The sequence below is a fragment of the Dromaius novaehollandiae genome, chromosome 15, assembly GCF_036370855.1.
Source record: "Dromaius novaehollandiae isolate bDroNov1 chromosome 15, bDroNov1.hap1, whole genome shotgun sequence".
NCBI lineage: Eukaryota > Metazoa > Chordata > Aves > Casuariiformes > Dromaiidae > Dromaius > Dromaius novaehollandiae.
The window spans coordinates 16318766-16339574 of record NC_088112.1 but is presented as its reverse complement, the minus strand read 5'-3'; the positions used below and the strand labels follow the sequence as shown (position 1 = coordinate 16339574).

Here is a 20809-nt window from a genome sequence, read left to right as displayed (position 1 = left end):
TCCTTTTTCTGCTAAATGTGTATTAGAAAAATCTCTCTCACTGAGCAGTTTGCTCAGACTTAAAATAACTTATCTAGGGTTTCTACTACAGTTTCTCATGGGCAAAATTGCTGCTCATTTCCAGACATAAGTCCAATAAGACAGGATGGGAATCTCAGACTTCGGAGCAGGATATTTTGTACTGGTTTTGAAGGCTTTTTCAAGGCTGCCCTAACTAACCAATTTGCTGTCCACACACCATAGTCCCTCAGATGCCTGAAAGCAAATGGGACCTCTACCCAGAAGCCACCAAGCAGCTGACTGTCTGGGCAGCTACCCATGCGGTAGCACACTGTTCATGGTAGACACCATTTGCACTGATGCCAGTGGGCTTGAGAGGCAGGAAAAGTGGTACGGCTCTGGCAGCGATGAGCAATGTTTTTGGCAGTGTGGCTCTTGCTCGAGTTGATGGTTGCAAAATCAAGCTGAGGGCTGCCCCCATCCAGGGATGAACAAAGCATTTCCTTTAGCCACAGAGAGAAAAGATTAAGGAGGGATTTTCACACTTACACACACTTAAGAGGAGAAAATATTTATATGAGGGAGAAAGGACTTGGCAGGGATCTCCCTGAGGCCCTGTTTGTTGTCATGCATTTCTCAGGATTAGGTTCAGGCTGTGGAGTTCAGTGGCAGAGCCTGAATCCCCCAGAGCTGCCGAGGAGGTGGTGCGAGTGGGGAGCTGCGTTCAGAGGCTGGTAAGAGATCCTCTCTCAGTCGTTCCTGTTGCCTAGGCCTGCAATGAAATCATGTCTGAGAGACTGCAGGTAGCGTAGCTCTGGCAGCGTAATGTCATTCCTTTGGCACCACTGGAAGATCAGAGCCATGTGAGGCTTAGTCCAGTCACCAAAGGTGCAGAGAAGCAGGGTCTGGGCTCTCAGCACCCCTTAGGACCAAGCACCTTTCCACAAGGTGAGATGCGATGAGAAAGGTTCTCCAATATGAACATCCCATTTTAAAGGGGTTGGGGGGAGCTGCATGGCAGCTCACACTCCACACAGAGATGCTGAAGGAATGACTCTGCTTCCCACTTCAGGACACATGCAGTCAGCAACAGCTCATACTTCTAGCTGGGGCTCTCTATCCCTTGAAAGCACACAGAAAGCACACAAAACCCAACAATCATTATAATGCGGGCATCTGCTGTGTTTTGGAAGTGCCTGGTTTAATCCCTTCCTGTCTAAGCTGCATGACGGCTTCCTGCTGTTGTTTCTGGAACAGAGAAGCCTTGAAACGTGCAGGGCACACACTGGCCTTTGCTGCCAACACACTCATCACGGTCCAAAGTGACATAAAGAATGCAAAATAGTTGTCATTGCAACACGCTGGGCTGGGATCCTGGTTGACATTAACCATGTTCTTTCTTCATTACCACCTGAAGCAATGAAAGCACCAGGACAACAGGGCTGGGCAACAGAGGAACAGGCCAGGGGAATAACATACTTTGCCAAAGACCCCCAGAAGCTTTACAAGTCCTAATAAGGAGATAAACCGACCTGGGACAGTTAGAAAAGACCTGTGCTACTGTGCTACTGTCACCCTTTGCTCCTGCAATGCAGTTCAGACCACTATCACTGCTTTCAGCCCAAGCTCCCAAGCAGCACAGCTCTGGAAGCTGGGGCACTGTTTGCACTATGCTGAGCTAGGATGAATGAGTCCTGCTGGGAGGCAAGACGTACGGTGTCGGTTGTGGGCGAGGGAAGGGGAGGTGCACAACACCTTGCTCAGACAAGTGACGAAGAATAGTGTCGCTGCCATGCCAGCATAGGGACCTTGCTTCTGGGCCACAGTAGAGTAGTGACCACACCGGGCTTTACAGAAAAGCCATAGATAAGTTTTCCACTGTTTCATGTTCTGCTATCAGATGGTCTCAGTGCTGGACATCTGTGTTTCTCCCAAGATCCAGGGGAACCTTGGCACTGGAGACCAGCAACAAAGGATTAAACTCCCCAGCTGTAAGCAAGACAGTGCTTCTTCAGCCCTGTCCTACTGCACAAGCACAGGAGCCATTCAACCCTGTGACTGTTTGAAGCCCAAACAGCCAGAAGAGCAGGTGGGCTTTTAAAAGCCACTCTGCCTGCAAGCCCTGACACAAGAGATGCCAACCAGAGCAGCCCTTTTACAGAGAGGTGCTAAACACCTGCAACTTCTTCTAGGCAAGGAGGGCTCATAGCTTTGCATAAACTTATGAAACTCTCCCTGCAATACAAGAAGGCTTTGTGTGCGTCCCTGCTAACACCAGGCTACTTGGGGCACTTTTTTTTAAATGAGCCCCGAAGAATTCATGGGGAGAGTCTTGAAGCATTTGTGGGAAGTACACCTAGCAAAACGACTTTAAGCAAGGACACTTGACTACAAACATACCATAAATACTCTTTATTTAAACACAATGTCAATCAATAGGACCTGCAATAAATACTCAAACTTCTGAACATACATGTCTTTATCTATGTGTCCATCTAGCACAACAAATCACCTTTACATTTCCCTGTTTATATACAGATCTATATATCACCGTATATAGATAATGGAGATATATACACACATATACATACATATATTTAAATATATATGCACTTGTGCAAAAATGACCTTACCAAGGACAGTAAACAAGTAAATATTTCCCAATCCACTCTTGCTGGCACTGGTAATATTGCACCGAAATTCAATTGTATGCACCTGTCATTGGGAGGGTGAGAAAATAGGAGAAAACTGAAATTGCAAGCATGGAGAAGCAGCAAATCCACTTTTTTCATGATAAAGAAAGGCTTGTAAAGGCTTAGTGCCTTCTGAAGTACGGAGCTTGATTCAACACCCTTACACACAGCAATTCAAGCAGACACCCACTACCAAATCCAGGTGCATCGGGGTTGTGTCCAGCTCTTACAAATAGATCTTGCAACACTTACCAGGAGAGATAATCTCCTTCCGAGATCTGCGTAAACTCCAGCTTCCAGCATGCACAGCTCTGTCTAGACCCAGTCTGTGTTACTAAGAGCCGGGGGAAGTGTCTGTGTTCCCGACCAAGTTGGCTGTACTTTGTTCTTGTTTGCAGGCAAAACATGAGCCTCAGTCCTTCAGGTGAGGGTGCAAGAGGGGACTATTGTGCCACAGTCTGCCTGTGCACCCCCAGAGGCAGCTTGGGCTCTGGAGGAACAGTCGTAGGGCATCCCTCGAGAGGCAGCACTAGGCAAAATATTCGCTGCCCTAGTCCACAATACACAGAAAGCACCTGCGGGTTCCCTTGGGTGCCCAGTGTAACTGGCCACGCCGGAGGAATGTCTGTGATGAGAACAGGGTGTAGCTACCCCAGCTGCCAAATGACTGTGGCCTCACAGCCTGGGATGTGCGTTCTTTGCAAAATATTCACTTTGCCTCCAAGAAGAAAGGTTAGAGCTAATGCTCACTTTCAAAACAGCTCCAATAAAAAATAACAAGGGGAAGAAACACTCAGGCTGCTAGGTTCAAGTCTCTGAAATGGCCAGGTTTTCACATCAAAAAAGACTGCTGAACAGGGACGAGATGCCAAACAGTAGCTGCAGTCCTACTCGGGGACCTGAGAAACCACATATAAGTGTGAAAAACAACAATGAAAGGAACCTTAATCCTTCCAAAACACTGGTCTCGGGGAGCCAGGGGTCATGCCATCTCTCTCTGCCAAGAACAACATCCCACGCCTAGGTGGCTTTTCAAAAGAGCCCTTGCTCATCTAAATCTACAGAAGCACACAGGGTACTGCGCACATTGCAAACCCAAAGCACAGGCCCTGATACGGCTCTTCCTAGTCAGTGAAAGACATGGGCCAGCCGTGGCACAAGGTGCTGCAGCAGGGCTGGGTTATCTGCAAAGATGGGTGGGGAGGGGAAAAAGTGGGGTGACATGGGTGAGCACCCAGCAGGCAACTTCCCCTGAGCCCTCCCTCATGTCTGCACTGCCAAGGGGCGCAGCCACTCACCGCCACAGTCAGCCAGGAGGCCTTGGCTTCCCTGGCATTTTTAAAAGGACGGCACTTTCTATCCACTGACAGCAGAGAAGGGACACGCAAGCCAGGACAGCCTCCCCCTGGCCAGAGGAATGAATGTGCTCATAAACTCATCTCCTTGGGAAATGGATGCGTCATGCCAGCGAAAAGAAACTCTCAGAGGCAGAGGAATGGCAGAGACGGGGGGATGAAAGTCTTTCCCTTAGCCGCTGTGGGTGTTTTTGGTTCCTGGCAGCAGGAGCACTGTAATACCAGAAGGGCAAGAGATGCTGGGAGAGGGACTGCAGCCTGCTGTTTACTCCTAGCCAGCCCTGTCAATACTCTCCCTCCACAGCAAAAAAATGTCCCTTATAGTAAATAAATACGTAAATAAGCCCTTTAAGAAACGTAGCAGCCATGACGTGGGAAAGCTGAAGAGCACATTGTGTGCTTGCTCACACATCCGCTCTCCTTCCAGAGAAGCGGGACTCTCCCTTCTTCACTGCAAAGGTCTGGCCTGTTCTCAAACTCTTGGGAGGATTCGTTAACTTAGTCCTCTTCGTTCCCTCTCTGCCATACCCCACCGTCTCAACAGCCGCCTTAAACAGGGGTCCCATGTACACCTGGCGCAAGGGTGTTGCTGAGGCCGCAAGGTCTGGATGTGACCCTGCAGGCGAGGCTGGGACATGCCTGGCAGTCGCGGTCCCCTCGCAGCCCAGCTCCGCGTGTCTGCCTCAGCATCCCGCAGCAATGGGATACGAATGTATTGGTACTGCTGTGCATTAGCAGCTGCCTAGACAATCAGCCATTTACGGACTTCTGCAAGTCATTATTCTGGCATAAAGGCTCCCACATTAACCACATACTGGGACTAAGGAAAACAGAGCCGAGGCAGAAACGGAATTGGGTAACCAGCACGGACAAAACCTTAGCTCCCATATTGGCCATAAGCAAGCTCAGAAAGACTTCAGCAGGAGCAAAAGGTCACATCTGAGCCTGAACCTGAGCCTTTCCGGATACAAGGCTCTTTGCAAATTACTCATCCTAAAAAGAGGCTTGAGTCAAGCTCGCAGGTGGGGCTCTGCGTCCAGTCTGCTTCCACTGCGTTAATTCCCCCAGCCGTTTCCATAGCTCCCTGGTACTGGAGCAAGTGTCAGGTTTTATTTCAAGGCCTGGGCTTCCCGGAAAGCAAAACCTCTCCAAGAATGCCTCCCAAGAAGCAAAGGACTCAGCAGCTCTCACCACTGTGCCTGTTTTGGAGGACAAAGCAAAGACAGCTCCTGATGTGGAAACTACAGCTACCAGAATTAAAAGCAAGACCCACAGAGAGGAGAGTATTTTGTAACAACACAAAAGCTGCATTTGTGGCACTAATTTTGACTAAGACATTAAAAACAACAACAATCTCTGCTTGGCCAAAGTGGCCAAGAGCAGTACACGCACCAGCAGAGAAAGCCACAGTTAGCTGTATGCACCCTTACCCATGGGGTCAACAGCATCCCACTTAGGCTCTCTGCAGCTTCATCCCCTCTGCAGCAGTGGTGTCAGGTACAAGCCAGCAGCACAGAATGAGGCCCAGTCCGTTTGCAGTAGGAATTTTTGGTATTTCATCACCGTGACTTTCCTCAAGTGAAGTCACTGCTGTGTGTTTTATTAGATGTATTTAAACTGGGGCAATTCTCTGCTAGTGTAAAATTCTAACTATGCTGAAATCACTTTAGCCTGCTACGGTTCTGACTTAAATACTCCCATTTTTGAATGTCTAGCATAAATACTATTATCTTTTCATTACAAAACAATTAAATAGGCAAAAGGATTCCTTTATACAGCTTTTCTTTTTCAACTGTGGAGCATGGAAAGTTTGTCAGGTGTGGCTGGGTTGGTATCACAATATTTTTGTGATTTGATCTGTTTCAACGGGCAGTCACCAAATTTCACAGGATCAAACCCAAAAGAAGCTTTGCCCCAATGACTGCTAGATTTCAGGAGTTAGTTGCTGACCACCCCATCCAATTCCAGCTGCCTTCAAAACTCAGCAGGTCACATGTCACCAGTTTTATTCATGTTGTCTTAGCGGAAAGAAATCAGTTCTTCAGCAGTCAAACTGCATTGCAAGCCTGAGGTTTCCTAACACTGTCACTGAGCACTGCACTGCCTAGGTCAACTGCCCAGTGCAAACAGCCAAACATCCCCTGTCCCTTCCACATTTCCATGCTCTGGATACTGCAGTGGTTCTGAAATAAGCCAGTTACTCGCTTCTCAGCTTTGGCTACATACAGCAGCAACATCCGAAGGGTTAATATAACCAGCCAAACAAAGAGAGCAGTTATTTAGACAACCAAGTCCTGATCCACAACACGTGCTATTCAAATGCAAACAATTATTAATAATAGTAAAAATGCACACAGCAACTGAAATGTGGACAGTGGATTTCTATGTGCTGGCAGCCTGCTCCTGCTCCAAATTCAGTGGAAGTTTGGCTGCTGACCTCAGGGAAGGCAGGCACCTCCCCACTCTGGAGCCAGCTATCACCGTCGGACACCTCTTCCCTCTGTGCTCGTACAAACACTAACCTACCTTGCCCCTGGATATCACAAAATATTGCAAGGGACTGGCAAGATAACACAGGAGAAATCAATCGCTACAACCAAGAGGTTAATTTTCACTTCCCCCTGAGTGCTATATAATAATAAGGGACCTGCACTAATCTAAAGTGCATCTCTAACCAGAGTGTGTTTACCTACGTGTACTATACAACATAAATCCTCACACAGTACGAAGCAAGCAGCACCTGATTCTGCAGATTCCTGGGCCTGTGTTGGGTTTTCCCTGGCTAGGACAGCCTGTTAAAGTTTGTCTGAGGACCAAACGTTTTTGCCGATCTGGGACCTTCTCCCTCCAGCAATCACATACCACATCATGTCATCACACCCCTTCTTTGCTTAAGTGGCTTAGACAGTAATTTAAGAGCTAACTCAAAGGAATTCAGGTGCACTCAGGAGCTGCTGATGTCCCTACTGAGGCAGCGGATGAGGGCGCAGACAGGTGCCGGCATCCCGACACTCGAGTCAGAGCTGACAGATAGAGGCAGGAGGGAAGAGCTTTCTCAGGCACATTCCCTGTCTCTGCCTGTAGTCCTGATCTGGAAAGACTGCAAGCAGAGCTGAGCCAGCACCCGTCACAGGACTAGAAAAGGACTGCGCTTTTACAGCTATTTCTCTGTCTCAGTACCCTTTCCAAGCAGAATCAGGACCACTCTGGGGAAGAAAGAAGGGAGCACCAGGCGTTTCCGTTCCCCTTTCCCATAAAAGCCAGGTGGGGCTTTGCAGTTCAGAGTGGCGAAAGCTCAAGGAAGAGTTGTCTCTGCCCTGCACCTTGTAGCAGCTGTGGCGGAGACCAGCAGGTCTCACCACTCACACCACCTTTACAGGGGCTATTCCCCACCAGTGTTCCCAGGAGCTACCTGTTTCGGGTACCAGCACTCGGGACAGGTCCTCTCAGAGCAGTCAAGAGACCCACAGTCACACAGGGATTGCAGAGCTGCCAGCAGACAGCCCAGCTCTGCTCCCCCCACTCCCAGCTTCCGATCTCCCCCTGAGATGGCGCAAGCCGCTTCCCTGCAGCACTGCCCCAAGTCCCCTCTGCTACCTGTAGTGGGGGGGGACCAGCATCCGAGGACACGGCTCGGCTGGGGGCTTGGCGCAGGGATGCGCACAGTGCCAACCCATCACCCCACTGCCTTCACATCCCCTCTCTGCGCTCCTCCTGTGCCAGGGACCCAACAGCCACCACGCACCAGGGACCTGTCACGGCATGTCCCCAGCGTGAGCAAAGCGACTGCAGTGCAGGGCAGGTGCTTGAATTGTCTGGGGAGGAGGCGGGAGCCCACGCAGGGATGCCAAGCATCCTTCCACGGGGCACCACAGCCCCAGGGCCAGGTGACAGCTCCCGCGAGCCCATTTCTCCCCTGCCTCTCCTCTTTCTGAAAAGACACAGCACTTCCACATCCTCCCAGCCCTTGAGTTCGCTCTTTCAAACAGCAGCTGAGGACGGAAGGCAACGGGGACGCTTTATTTTCTGAGCCCAGCTTGCTGGTTTCCTCCAATTAGGGACTTTCTGAGAATAACTCCGCAGCAGCACAGCCACCCTCTCCTGTCCCCACTCCAACCCACACCTGCCTGCCCGTGTCTGGATTAGCTTCCCCTCTGACAGCCCAGGGAACTCACAGCCAAGTTTTGTAACCCGAGAACAAAATGCAAAGCCTGCCGCAAGGGGAAAAAAACCCTTAACAAACAAATAAACAAACCAAAAGCCATCCCGGGGCTAGAGCTCTGCCCCCGAAGTGTCAGTCCTCTTTGCAACAAAATGAAAAAATCCCCTCCTCTCCTGCCTCCGCGGGTTCACTGTCACTTGAGACCTGAAGTTAAACAAACTGGACAGTTTAAGGGCTGGAGGAGGCTTTGGACAGAGTCTGATAAGGATAGTCCATGATTTTAGCAGCATTTCACCCAGCTTTCCAGTATCACATTGCTGAGTCTCACAGTCTCACATTCTGGGCAAACAGTCCATTTATTTCTATTATTATTTCAGATGAAAGTCTTACAGCACTTGGCAAAAAGCATTCGTTTTTTCTGGGTGTTGTTTAAACTGTCCCACTTAGAGTAATAGCTGCAGATCTGACATGGCCCCTCCGAGCCACGCTCAAATCCTGCAGCCCTGGTCCTAGCATCCCTTCGGGGGGCTTTTTCATAGGGGGGCATCTCCGCACAGTCTCCTGGGCTGGACAGCACCGGGACTACTGCCCAAGGCTGCATTACTGGCCACGGAGGGGGTCCCACGGGCCACCAGTCTGCCAAGGGGCTTGGTCGTGAGAAAGGAACTGGGAAGACTTTAACGGAGGCAACATCGCCCAGGGTTTGCAGGCAGTGCCACGAAGTGCAATCGCTGGGGTGGGCAGAGGGCACCCGCAGCCAGCGGGAGCCTCCCCACGGGCAGGGGCTCCTGCCTGCCCCGCAGAGGGGCTCCCACAGCAGCAGCCTGGTTATTAACACTAAGTCCATGAGGTAGTTCAACAGCAACCACAGCCAGGAAGTTCCTCCTGGGATGAACTTTCTGCGCAGCCTTAAAATCTCCCCGCTCAACGAATGAAGGTTTTGCCTCTAAATAGGTACACGCTACAGTATTTTTGACACTCTACAACCAACCAGCCTGTTCGACCCTTCCCGGAGCAACCTTCCACCTGTTTGCACAAAGTTTGCTGAGTTTTAGGTTTCTTGCAGACACCAGATTTTAGATGCATTTTAAAAGCAGATTATTATTTTTCTTGGGGGGGTTGTTTTTCCTTAGAGAGAGAGAGAGAGAGAAAGGCTCATTTTTATAACCAATGTGTGCCACACCAGAGCCCATCGCGTCTCAGAGCTACCCACTAGGCACAGTACCTTTGCAGTGCAAAAAGTCCTCAGGGTTTGGGAAGGAGCCTTCTTCGCAGAGCAACTCGCAGGTTTTATCCGGTGCCAGGGGGTAGCTGTTGTCCTCCTCATTGTAGTCACTCCTGCCGTTGCTGTTGGAGTACCCATTGGCATACATCTTCAGGGCAGACCTGCGGAGGCACAGGAGCTCCTGGAAGGCATACCTGAAGTCCGGGCTCCGGCAGTAGATCAAAGGGTTGAAGGCAGAATTGATATAGCCCAGCCAGTTCAAGAGGAGGTACACGTACTTGGGTATGATGTTGTCCTGGATGACGTGCACGATGTTGACGATGAAGAAGGGCAGCCAACACAGCGTGAAGGTGCCCATGATGATGCCCAGGGTCTTGAGGGCCTTGTGCTCTTTCAAGCAGAACTTGGAGGAACGGCGGTGCCCAGCTCGCCCGTTCTGCTCCTGCTCCTTGTTCTGGATGTGAAACCTCCCCTCGCTCTTGTCTATCTTCTGCAACTGCTTCTTGGCCACCTGGAAGACCCTGGCATACACGAAGACCATGACCACAAGTGGCACGTAGAAGGAGATGATGGAGGAAGCAATGGCGTAGGCTTGGTTGGTGAAGAAGTCACAGCATGTGTCCTCCTTGTAGCACCGAATGGCTTCATCACGGTCTGCCCGATACCAGTGCATCTGGATGGGCAAAAAGGAGGTGAGGGCAGAGACCACCCACACCACCAGGATGACCACACGTGCCTTGCTCTTGGTCAGCAGGCTCTGGTACTTGAAGGGGGAGGTGATGGCGAAATACCGGTCCACGGCAATGACGCAGAGGGTCTCGATGCTGGCCGTGACGCAGAGCACGTCCAGGGAGGTCCAGAACTCACACCAGAAGTTCCCAAAATTCCACATCTCCATGATGATGTGGCTGGCGCCAAAGGGCACCACGGCCAGACCCATCACCAGGTCAGCGCAGGCCAGAGAGGTGATGAAGTAGTTGGTGACGGTCTGCAGGCGCTGGAACCGGGCGATGGCGGTGATCACCAGCACATTGCCGAAGACGATGGCCAGCACGATCACGGACATAAGGATCCCCATGCCCACTACCCACACGTCCCGCGACAGCGTGGGGTCGGCGGCGGCGCTCTGGTTGGCGCTGGCGTTGCCGCCGGGCAGCGCGGCGCCCGCCGCCCCCATAGCCCCCGGCGCCGCCGCCCACGGGGCTCGGCGAGGCGCCCGCGCCTAGGGCTCCGCGGCCGCGGCGCTGCGCCGGGCGCCGCGCATACGGGGCGGCAGGTGCGGGCGGGCTGTGCGGCGGCAGCGGCACCGGGCTGCGCGGCTGGGCGCGCTCCGCTCCCGTCCCGTCCCGTCCCGTCCCGTCCCGTCCCGTCCGGCGGCGGCAGCGACGGCGCGCCCGGCCCCGACTGCCCCCAGCCCGTTAGGCGCCGCGGAGCTTATAGCAACACCCCGCCGTGACATCAGGACCGCGACAGCCAATGGCGGCCGCCGCCGCGCCTCTCGCCCCCCCGCGCTGTCCCCGCGCCCCACGCGCGGCCCCGACCCGCGGCGGTCCCGCGCCCCACGCGCGTCCCCGCCCCGTGGCCACCCCGCGACCGAGCGCCATGCCCCAAGGTGTCCCCGCGCCCCACGCACGCTCCCTGCCCTGCGACGGGCCCACGCCCCATGCACGTCCCCACCCGCGGTGGCCCCGCAACCAGGCACTCCCTGCCCCGAGGTGTCCACGTGCCCCATGCACATCCCTGCCCCACGGTGTCCCCGTGACAGAGCGCTCCCCAACCTGCGGTGTGCCCCTGCCGCACACCCCCCCCCCGACCCGTGGTGCCCTTGCACCCCGTGCGCTCCCCGACCCGTGGGGTCCGCATGCCCCCCTCCCCATGTGTGTCACCACCCTACGCACGCTGCTCTGCTCCACGCATCACCCCATCCCGTGGTGTCCCCTGCCTTACACATGTCCGCCCACCCCATGTGTGCTCCCCGACCCCCAGTGTCCGTGTGGTCTGCACTGCTCCCATGTCCCACGTGTGCCCCTGACCTGCGGTGTCCCTGCACCCCCCCACCCCACACGTGTGCCCCACACATGCTCTGTAGCCTGCCCTGTCCCTGCGCTCCATGCACAACCTTGCTCTGCAGTGTCTGTGCACCCCACACACGCTCCTTGCCCCACAGTGTCCCCGAACCCCCATCCCAACCCACAGTCTCTCCATGTGCCCCCATCCCTCACGCACTCCCCACTGCAGTGTGTCCGCTGCTGCGCTCAGAGAGCCTTTGTCCCTGGTTGAGTGCTGGGATTTGGGCTTTCTTGAGAGCCGGGTGACCTGGGGGAGGCCCTGTCCTCACAGGCGACACTTTGCAATAGGGCATCACCCAGGGCGTCCATCCCTCCCAGCCCCCAGCCCAGCACTGTTCCTTCAGTGAGCCGGTCCCCCCCCAGCCCATGGCTGGGATGGGCACCCAGGAGCTGGTGCAGTGGGGCTGCATACTGGGTGCTCGAGCTGCAGTCCAGCCCCTAAAACTGTGGTGCTGGTGGAGCGCACAGAGCACATCCCCTTAACAGGGCCAAGCGTGCTGGTTGGGGACTGGAAGGCCACACAGCTGCTGCGCACTGCGGTCCACCACACTGCAGCCAGACATGCTGGAGACTATCACAAGTATCTCCCTCCCAAGCAAGCAAATTTACTAAATAAGGACTAAAGAATCCTGCAAACTCCCTTTTAACCTAAAGGGAGATAGCTGCACCACTTGAGTTTCATTTCTGCCTGTGCTGAAACCTCCCAGCCTCGTGCTGCCCTCTTGCAGAGATACAGAGCTTCCTGCAGTGCCCGGGGGTCTGCTGGAGGTGATAGAGGAGCCTGAAGGCTGTGATTTGCACAGTAATTAGAATTATTCCATGTCAGAGAAAGAGAGAATACAAAGAGTCGCTTTTGCCCAAATTTACCCACATGCCTTCTGGCCACCAGCTGCACCAGAAGTAACTGCATTTCAGTGTCTCCTCAGGCACCTGCACTGTCTCCGTGCCTTCCAGAGGCAGATGTTTGCAAGTCACCTCGGGCTCATGCACATAGGACTCTCTCATTGCCACTTCAGGATCCAGAAATGCAAACGTCGCCCTTTTAAATAACGGGCTCAATGGTGGAGGACTCTTGCCTAACCTTCCTTAGCTATTAAAGGGTTACTAATTTTGGATCTCATTTGAAACACACTAGCCATTGGAATTTGACAGGGCTTCAGGATTCTGCCTCATTTTTCTTTTAGACTACAAGGAAATGCAAAAGTGCTAAGCGCCAGCCTCAGCTTGCAGAGGGGAGCTGCCTGCAGTTGCTGTACTTCCCTTGCCTGCGTCGGTGCATGGCAGAGGGGCTGGACACCTTGCCTGGTCCGGCCCTGCAAACCACTAGGTGTCCCATGTTGTGCAAGGACCGCGCAAGCTAAGCGTAGGGCTATTTATAGAAAAGAGCAGAGTGTACACAGAGGAAGTTTGGTGGTTTAAAACAGAGGGGCAAATGAGGTGTCAGCATCAGGAAATAAGATGAAAGGCAGTTTCAACTGTATCAGATTTCTCTCTAGGCAAGGATCTTTCTTAAATATGAGCTTCCAGTACTGTTCCCATATTCCACCTCGGCATCTACGAACTTTGGAGGTTTTAACATAAAGACACATGAAAAGGAGATCAGCAGGACACCTCTTTCTACTGCAAACATGTCAAGTCTTTGGAAACCAGGGGGATTTGGGTGAGTGAAAGACTAGGAAATATTAATGACCTTAAGAAACAATAATGCCCTTAGCTGAACAAAGAGTTTCAACTGACCACTGTTGAGATAAACAGGGCTATACTTTATATACATCTGAATCAATAGGTACAACTGCAACCAGCTGACCTAAGTCAGTTGTTCTCCATTGGTCTTCACCAACTTTATGCCAGCTAATGATCTGATCCCTCTAAAAATGCAAGCTCATTTAGCACTTGCTTGGTGCAGTATCTATCCCCTGGCTCCTTGCACACAGGTACCCCCACATCCCCTCTGCCCAGTGGCCAGCAGCATTCACCTTGCAGTGGAAATATTGCAAGAAACTGCTGGAAAAGTGGGGGTATAAATCAGATGCAATTTTGGGAGAGCAGAGCAGAATGGGGAAGGAAAAGCAGCTGTGATAACTATACATTATATTCAACCTACTTTTCCACCTTCTTTGTTAAGAGCTGATCAGAAAACTGCAGAAGGTGATCAAGTTTCTGTTAATAACTTGGTGAGTGTGCTGTTTTCTGTGGATTATGCTAACATTTAGGAATATTCAAACAGTAAATCAAAGAGTTTTCTTCCTAACAGACATAAAAATATTCATCCTTGCAAGAAGCACTGTTTGGAAAGGAGGAGAAGCAGATTGGGGAATTCAGTAGAAAACACCAGCTCTGGGACAGTCAAAGCTGATCTCTCTGCTTTGGCAGAAGTGGTTCATCAAGGGCACCTGATACATGGAGAAACCCATACTCCCTGGTAACAGTCCTACATCCTTCTCCAGGACCTGCTTCCAGACTCTGGAAACCTCTGTGGCCCAGGATGCAGAAATCACCAAATCCAGCTTATATCTAAATATTTTGTCTTTGTTGTGCTATATTCAAAGAGTCTTGAGCCTCTGTAGTGATTAAGAATGTGGTAGAGGAAGTACAGAAAGGCTGATTTTTCTTCCTAGGTTCTGCAGCTCTTTACTTTCTTGAGTAGTCTTTGCTCACTTACATGAGGTGTGTCAGAGTGGGCCAATGGCACAAGGTGATTTCTGCCCTTGGCTATGCAGCCATGGTCCACACCAAAGAGGACTAGTGAACACAAGTTCAAAATAAAGGCAGGATTTGGCCCCACATAATTTTAATCATTCAAAACTTGACTGTTGCTTTTGAGGTTTTCATGCCCATATCTGTGCTTTGGAGTGGTTATTAGCTTTCAAGCATGTCTGAGGCTTCTTATTTAAACAAACGTAATACCAAAACTCGAAAGAGAGGTTAGGAAGAGAGTTAAGTTTGCATTTCCTATATTGGTTGCCTAAAGTGCTGGGACTCTGCTCACTCCAAAATGCCTCCTTCTGGTTTCCTCTGGCCTGGAAGGTGTCAAAACAAGGCACATCTCATTTGTTTCATGCAGCACATCTCTGCCACTGACCCCGCTGCTTTGTCATTATGCTAATCTTTTCTCTATTCATAATTGGATGTGTGCTCCCTCCTTGCTGGGTGACATTTGAAGAACAGCCTGTGGGATCAATGAGAAAGACAGGGTTGATAGGAAAAGGTAATCACTTTTATTAGCCCAACTGACATAATTGGAAAAAACAGCCAAGCTTTCGGGCATGCAAGACCTTCTTCAGGACTGGGGCCAGCTGGGACACTGGCCTCAACCCTGCTTCCCCAGATGCTTATCACAGCCTGGAAAGCATGAGGCACCCTGATATTAAGCAGCTGGCCAGACGCAAGGGCGCAGAAGTGGTAGTCCTTAACAGTTTTTGTCTAGAGAGGAATTTGTAAAATTCTCTTCTTGCAAATAACTGATAATACTGTTTGTATGGTATGTCACTGCCGGCAGGGCTGTAAAACAGCAAAAGCAGTATGCAAATAACATTGAAGCATTCCTCTTCCTGTGGCTGCTGATGAATACCAGACTCTGCTGTAGATGACCTGCTTGGCAAGCTCCTGATCCAGGCTGGTCCCAGCAGCAAGGGGCAGAGTTCACACAGTTTGGTAGTGCCTGTTCTGAGGGGCCTCATCCTGCATTTCCTGGTTTTCGAATGTTTTTGTTTGAGCGTGCCTTGCTTGGGCCGTAAACATGCACTCTGCCAGTGCTGCGTGGAACTGTCTGAGCGCGTCCCCACAGCAACGCCGGTGACAGGGCTGTTTGTGGTCAGCATCTCAAGAGTGGAAAGCAGGCAGGGGAAACTTTCTGTGGGTCATCTCTGCCTTCACACCCTCCCCTATGGGCTTGAGGCTTTCAGTTCTCACTTCAAACAAAACAGCTTGGCAGGAGCGAGGGAGCAGATGTGCTGTAGTAACAAAACAGTGTGGCCTTGTGGCTCGCTATTTTTTTTCCTCTCTTGCTTTTTAAGCCATGAGGGGGAGCCACCTGAGATTCACAGCTCTGGGTTAGTCTCCGATATATGTTTGCTGGGAATAACAGTGTAATTAGAAATCAGGGTTCAAATGATGAAGAAAAGTGATTGTTTGCTTATTAGTTTTTCTCTCAGGGCTCCCTGCACGTGGTGGTGGGAGCCCAGAGGCACCTCCTTGCTCCTCTCACCCATGGCTTGTAAGGAAAGCAGTGTGGTCCCTTTGGTATCAGCGAGGGCCTTACCAGGCACGCTGGACCAGGCCCCCGCTGGCACGGGCAATGGATGGGAGACAGCAGGGAGGTGCCGGCTCCTTTCAGCGTGAACCTGCCTCTGCTTCCCATGGGCAGGGGCTTTGTGGGTTGGCAGGAGGCTATAACATCTTTCCCTTCTAGATTACTCAGCCCAGGCCAGTACCAAATATTACAATCTGGCCCAGTCGTCTTTCCAGGAGTCTTTAGAGTCTGCAGCAAACAGATGCAAACCCTGGTCTCCCCCAGCTTATAGACCCCTCTGGGTGGGGATAAGGACGGGTCTGTGTCTCTGCACTGCCCTCCTCTCAGCTGCAGAGTCCCATGTGAGACCCTTCTTGCACAATCAGGCTTCTGAGGAACCTGGTTACCGCCGTGGCCTTAGGGAAGGCAGCAGAGATGTCAGCAGAGAGCTGCCTGGCAGCCTGCAGCTGCACTGACTCTTCTCCCGAGGACAGCACTAGGAGCCCTTCCTGCACCTTTCTCCTCAGCACAGTTCTGCAGGTAGATGTGATACATCACCCTCAGGTGAACAGGAGACCCATTTTAAAGGCTAGTCTCTCATGTGCTCATTCTCTGTGGGGAAGTAAGGAGCAAATAACTAGCCATGCCCACCCCACATTTTACAGGCAGGGCTGAGACAGCATAGCGAAGAGGCTCTTTTCCACACTGCGGTTTGCAGAATAGCATAAAGTGCCTGAGACAGTAAGGGTCTACCGGTCTGACACAGAAACATCCCTAACTCTATCATAGGTATGATCTCTGCTAAACAATGTCAGGCCTCACATCACAGTTGGCATAGACAGGGTTTGGCACTTGTGAGGGTCATTTCAGCAGACTTTGTGTTGAGTTTGCACCCAGGAAAGGGTTGGGAGGGGAAGGTATTCCCACTGCTTGCCCTCGTTCCTTGCTGTAGGTATATGGAGAACTAAGCCTGCCCTTGGTAGAGTGAGGTACTGTCACCATCCACGGCAAGTTGGGGCGGCTGCCATGTGAAGTTACCAGCAGGAAGAGGACTCCACAGTGCTGCTTGGGAGAAGTGACTTAAAAAAGGTTTCAGATAAGAGGGATCTTTATACACTGAGTGTTGCTGTTGATGAAAGGTCTACTCAGGGTAAGCTGTGCAGTGTTTCCCAAAGCTAGCATGCCTCTCCTGATTCCTTCTGGATGGTTATTCCATAGAAGCACTCTTACTGATCGTGAATGGTCTGTGGCCACTTCTATACACTTCGCTCTGCACTCTGTGGTCTGCATAGTACCATCACAATGCAAGTCTCTTGGGGTCTGTATGGTCTTTGATGTAGCTATGGCGATTTGCAGCAGCTGCAGTGCAAATAAAGCAAAAGCAATGATGAACACAACCCAGGAGCTAAGAACTACTGGAAGAATTTGAGCACAGTCTAAACATGGAGGACGTGGACAGTCATTCCTGTTCAATGCTAGGCACTATCTTCATGCCCAACTTCAGAGTGAGGTCCAGCCATCTAGGCTGCAGGTAACAAACACATGAACCTCAGTGCCCTAGTTGATAGGAAGGTTCCTAGTTCTCTGGAGGTAAGAAGAGGCAGTTTCCACATTACACCTTTGGAAAGTAGACTAGACAAGCCAAATGAGGACAATATTTTACAAGAATGGTTCCCTTGTGAGGATGCTGTGGAGGTGTAAAAGAAAGAGAGTGGGAGAAATCATCTGTTTTGCAGCAGAGTGGACAGTTTGGTCTCCTTTGTGCATCTTCCAGTGCGTTTGCTGAGTGTGCAAGATTACGGTTATTAACCTCTATATACTGGCATTGTGGCAGTTACAATGTCTTTTTTAGACTAGACCAAGGAAAAAAGAAGCTGGTAAATATGAGCAAGGACCCAGTGAAAACTCAGATGCTTAATATGGAACATGACACTAGTTAGAACAGCTGAACATCAGTGATTCATTGTCTCTGGGCCAAATACTAAATTGTTCATCTGTAAATCAATACTGATGGTGAATGCAGTTATAAAATGACACAACACAAGGACAACAGAGGAAATAGAAGAGAGCGCTGAAATAATAGTTAGAGATAAAAGATTGCTATCAAGACTTTTTTTAATTCTCATTACTGTTTGTTTCAGAACTGTACATCGTACTCATAACCACAAGCAACCGCTGACACTAATCATCTGCAGGCACAGGCCAGCACCTCCTTCCTCTTGACCTGACTCTGGCAACAATCTCTGAGCCCATCCTGACATCAGTCTTTTCTTGTCCACTCTCTGGTGTCTCCTTTTCTGGCATAGCGCAAGGGCATGGCATGAGGCTGCAGCAGGGGAGATTGCTGCACAGTGGCAGTTCTTTGAGTGCAAACTGCACCCCATCCTCCAGGCACCATCAGCACCATGGTAGCTTTGCTCCATTACCCCCACACAGCAGATCAGAGCACTCACCAGTGAGGTGCATCTGGCACCAGGGCCAAAGAGCAGATAAGGCTACATAAACGCAGCTCTAATTTCATGGGAGCCTGGGCTGAGAGCCAAGCTGAATTGCATGCTCATGGTGTGAGATGGACAAGTCTGATTCTAACACAAATGCATGGAGCTGTGGCCATACTGAAGTGCCTTAGTTCTCATTTCCTGTCCATCGGTGCAGAGCCAGAGTAATGATTTGGGTGATACTTTAGTGCTGTGTTTGGGACAGGGCAGAATCCCAGCTCTTCAGAGGTGATGCACTAAATCCAGGGCTGTTCTGAAGCTGCCCACCCCAGTTCCTGGTAACAGCACGGAAAACTGGTCACTGCAGCATGTTTTGGCACCTCTCAGGGAACATGTGGCAGCAGCAGTCTCAAAGGGAGCACCAGCTTCCATGGTATGCTGGTGAGGATGGTCAGACCTGGGCAAGACAGTGGTGTTACCGCAAGGCATTCAACCAGTCGCTCTCCCTATTGTGTCTCATTTTCCCCACCTGAGGATGACAGTCATCTTTCCTCATCCTTGGAAGGCAGTCTGAGATCCTCAGATAATGCTCAGTATCATTAGGCAGGGGCCATATTGTATGGGATTTACACCACCCCATTGTAAACATGTAAACTGATTTACATAAATATATGTATTTAGGAGCCACACTGGGGAAATAACAGAAAAAGAAAGGGCACTCTGCCCTTTTCAACTCTCTACCATTAGTGTGGGTCTACAGTGATCCTAAGGTGAATCCTGGTCCCATGGATAATGGGAGCATTGTCCCTGCTTTCAATGGGGCCAGGGTTTCACCTCTCATTCCTAATTTTAGAAGGCTACCTCATGAGCTTATAGGAAAAGGAACTCTGTGTGCTGGAATATGTGCCCAGTTCTACTGAGTCCAAGAGGAAATTTGTTTTTTCCTGAGAGCTTTCTTATCAAATCTGCTGCATATCAAACCCAAAATAGCTTGTGTGGCTGCTGGTCAGACCAAGTTTTGCCTGTGCTCTGAGGGATCATTCAAGAGCCAGAGGAGGACTAGTTAGTCCAACACATTACTGCAGGTCAGTGATGCCATGGGGACGGCTGTGTGCATGTTCTTCATCTGGGGCAAACCTGAGGTATTTTGACTTCATTTAATCCTTTTTCCACTGTAGGCTAGGCCCTTGCCATGGTCTAAAAGCAAGTATACAGATGTGTGCTGCTGACAGATGGTGCCTGGGTGCCCAGGGAGTGCTTTATGTGCCTCCATTGGAGCATCCAAGGAGCAGGGTGAGAGAAGGAAGCACAGAGAAACTCCCTGCCCCTTTATCACACTCTCCTTCCTCTTGTTGCTCTCTTGTAGGACAGACCCAGGGTTTGGTCTCACAAGGGACTCTGTGTGCCTCCTCCAGCCTCTTCGCTGAGCTCACGAGAGCCCAGCTTATTGGGGTGAGAGTCAGAGATGAGGGGAGAGCCAGTCTGGGAGTTTATATGTGTGTAGGGAGAGCATGGCCCTGTGGAGACAGAGCTCAGGGCCTAATCCTAGCTCTACGCGTACATGTGGCCCAGAAGATCACCAGCAGCAGTAAGAGTAAGTAAGAGTGCAGAAGGAAGGGCTTTAGCAATACCATGATTTTGGACAGATTTGAACAGCCCATGCTGAATATTATGGCACCCTGGTTAGCTAGAATAGCAGTATGTCAGGTCTACCTTAGCCATGCTGCCAGCACATATCTGGTTGTCCTGTGTAGATACCCTGCAAAAGCTGTGTGCTCTCCCTGCAGTACCCATGGATGTCTTCTGAGCCCTTGAGCAAGTGCATAAGCGGCTCCAGACCTGAAGTGTCACTACAAATGAGGGAGAAAGGCTACTGTCCTTGGCACTTGGTTCCTAGATCACATATACATTTTCAATAGTTGTGCCCTTAATTTTCTGTTAACCTTCAGTGAGTCAGACTTAATTCATCCTTAGCCCTCCAGACATCTGAAGAGGACATCCATCAACATCTGTGTCAGGTCTTCTGGAGCAGACTCCACAGGGTGGTGCCAAAAAGGTTGTTCTTCTCTGTGATTGCACCATATATGGTCCCATCCTTTCCCTAAACACCTTGCTGGAAGAAGGAAATCACAATCCAGAAGTGGTTTAGTGTAAGCTCAGGCATACTCACTTCTTTGTCATGCCTTAGTCTGACTATATCCAGCTACCTTTCTGTTTTATACCAAGGGTGTGAAACATTTGTAGTGAGAATTACCACAGAGTTCTTGCTCTTGGCCTGAAAGAGAATCCATGTCCTGAAGGAAAGGCAGTAGCTGCATTATGCAAGGTTTAGGGGACAGGAGGGTCCTTTAAAAGTGAATGCACTTGATGGAAATGATCACATTGAGAATCCTGGACACAAACATCTCCAGAACATGCAGAGATACTTATTTTGCCAGTTATCATCAACAAATTTGCCTAACTGGGGACCATGTCTAGAAACAAGAAGGGTGTTAAGCACTAACATACCAAGGTGATGGGTATAACAGAAGAACCTAGGCAGAATTCAGCCTCCACAGCTCACATGCTGCTTGCCCCTTCTCCTCAGACCGGTCAGGACAGCCAGCCCCATCAGGCTTTGTTTTATGATGTGAACC

At 50.8% G+C, this 20809-nt stretch overlaps 1 protein-coding gene across 1 annotated transcript in view; it reads right to left on the bottom strand.

The window, feature by feature from the left end:
* The window catches only part of ADRB2 (adrenoceptor beta 2), a 39964-nt gene extending 29197 nt beyond the window's left edge, over window positions 1–10767 (bottom strand). Inside the window, exon 1 of the mRNA XM_026122705.2 lies at window positions 9436–10767. Within this exon, the coding sequence (XP_025978490.2) occupies window positions 9436–10612 (1177 nt within the window). The 5' untranslated portion in view covers window positions 10613–10767. The remainder of the gene's footprint in view (window positions 1–9435) is intronic.
* Window positions 10768–20809: the final 10042 nt, after the last annotated feature.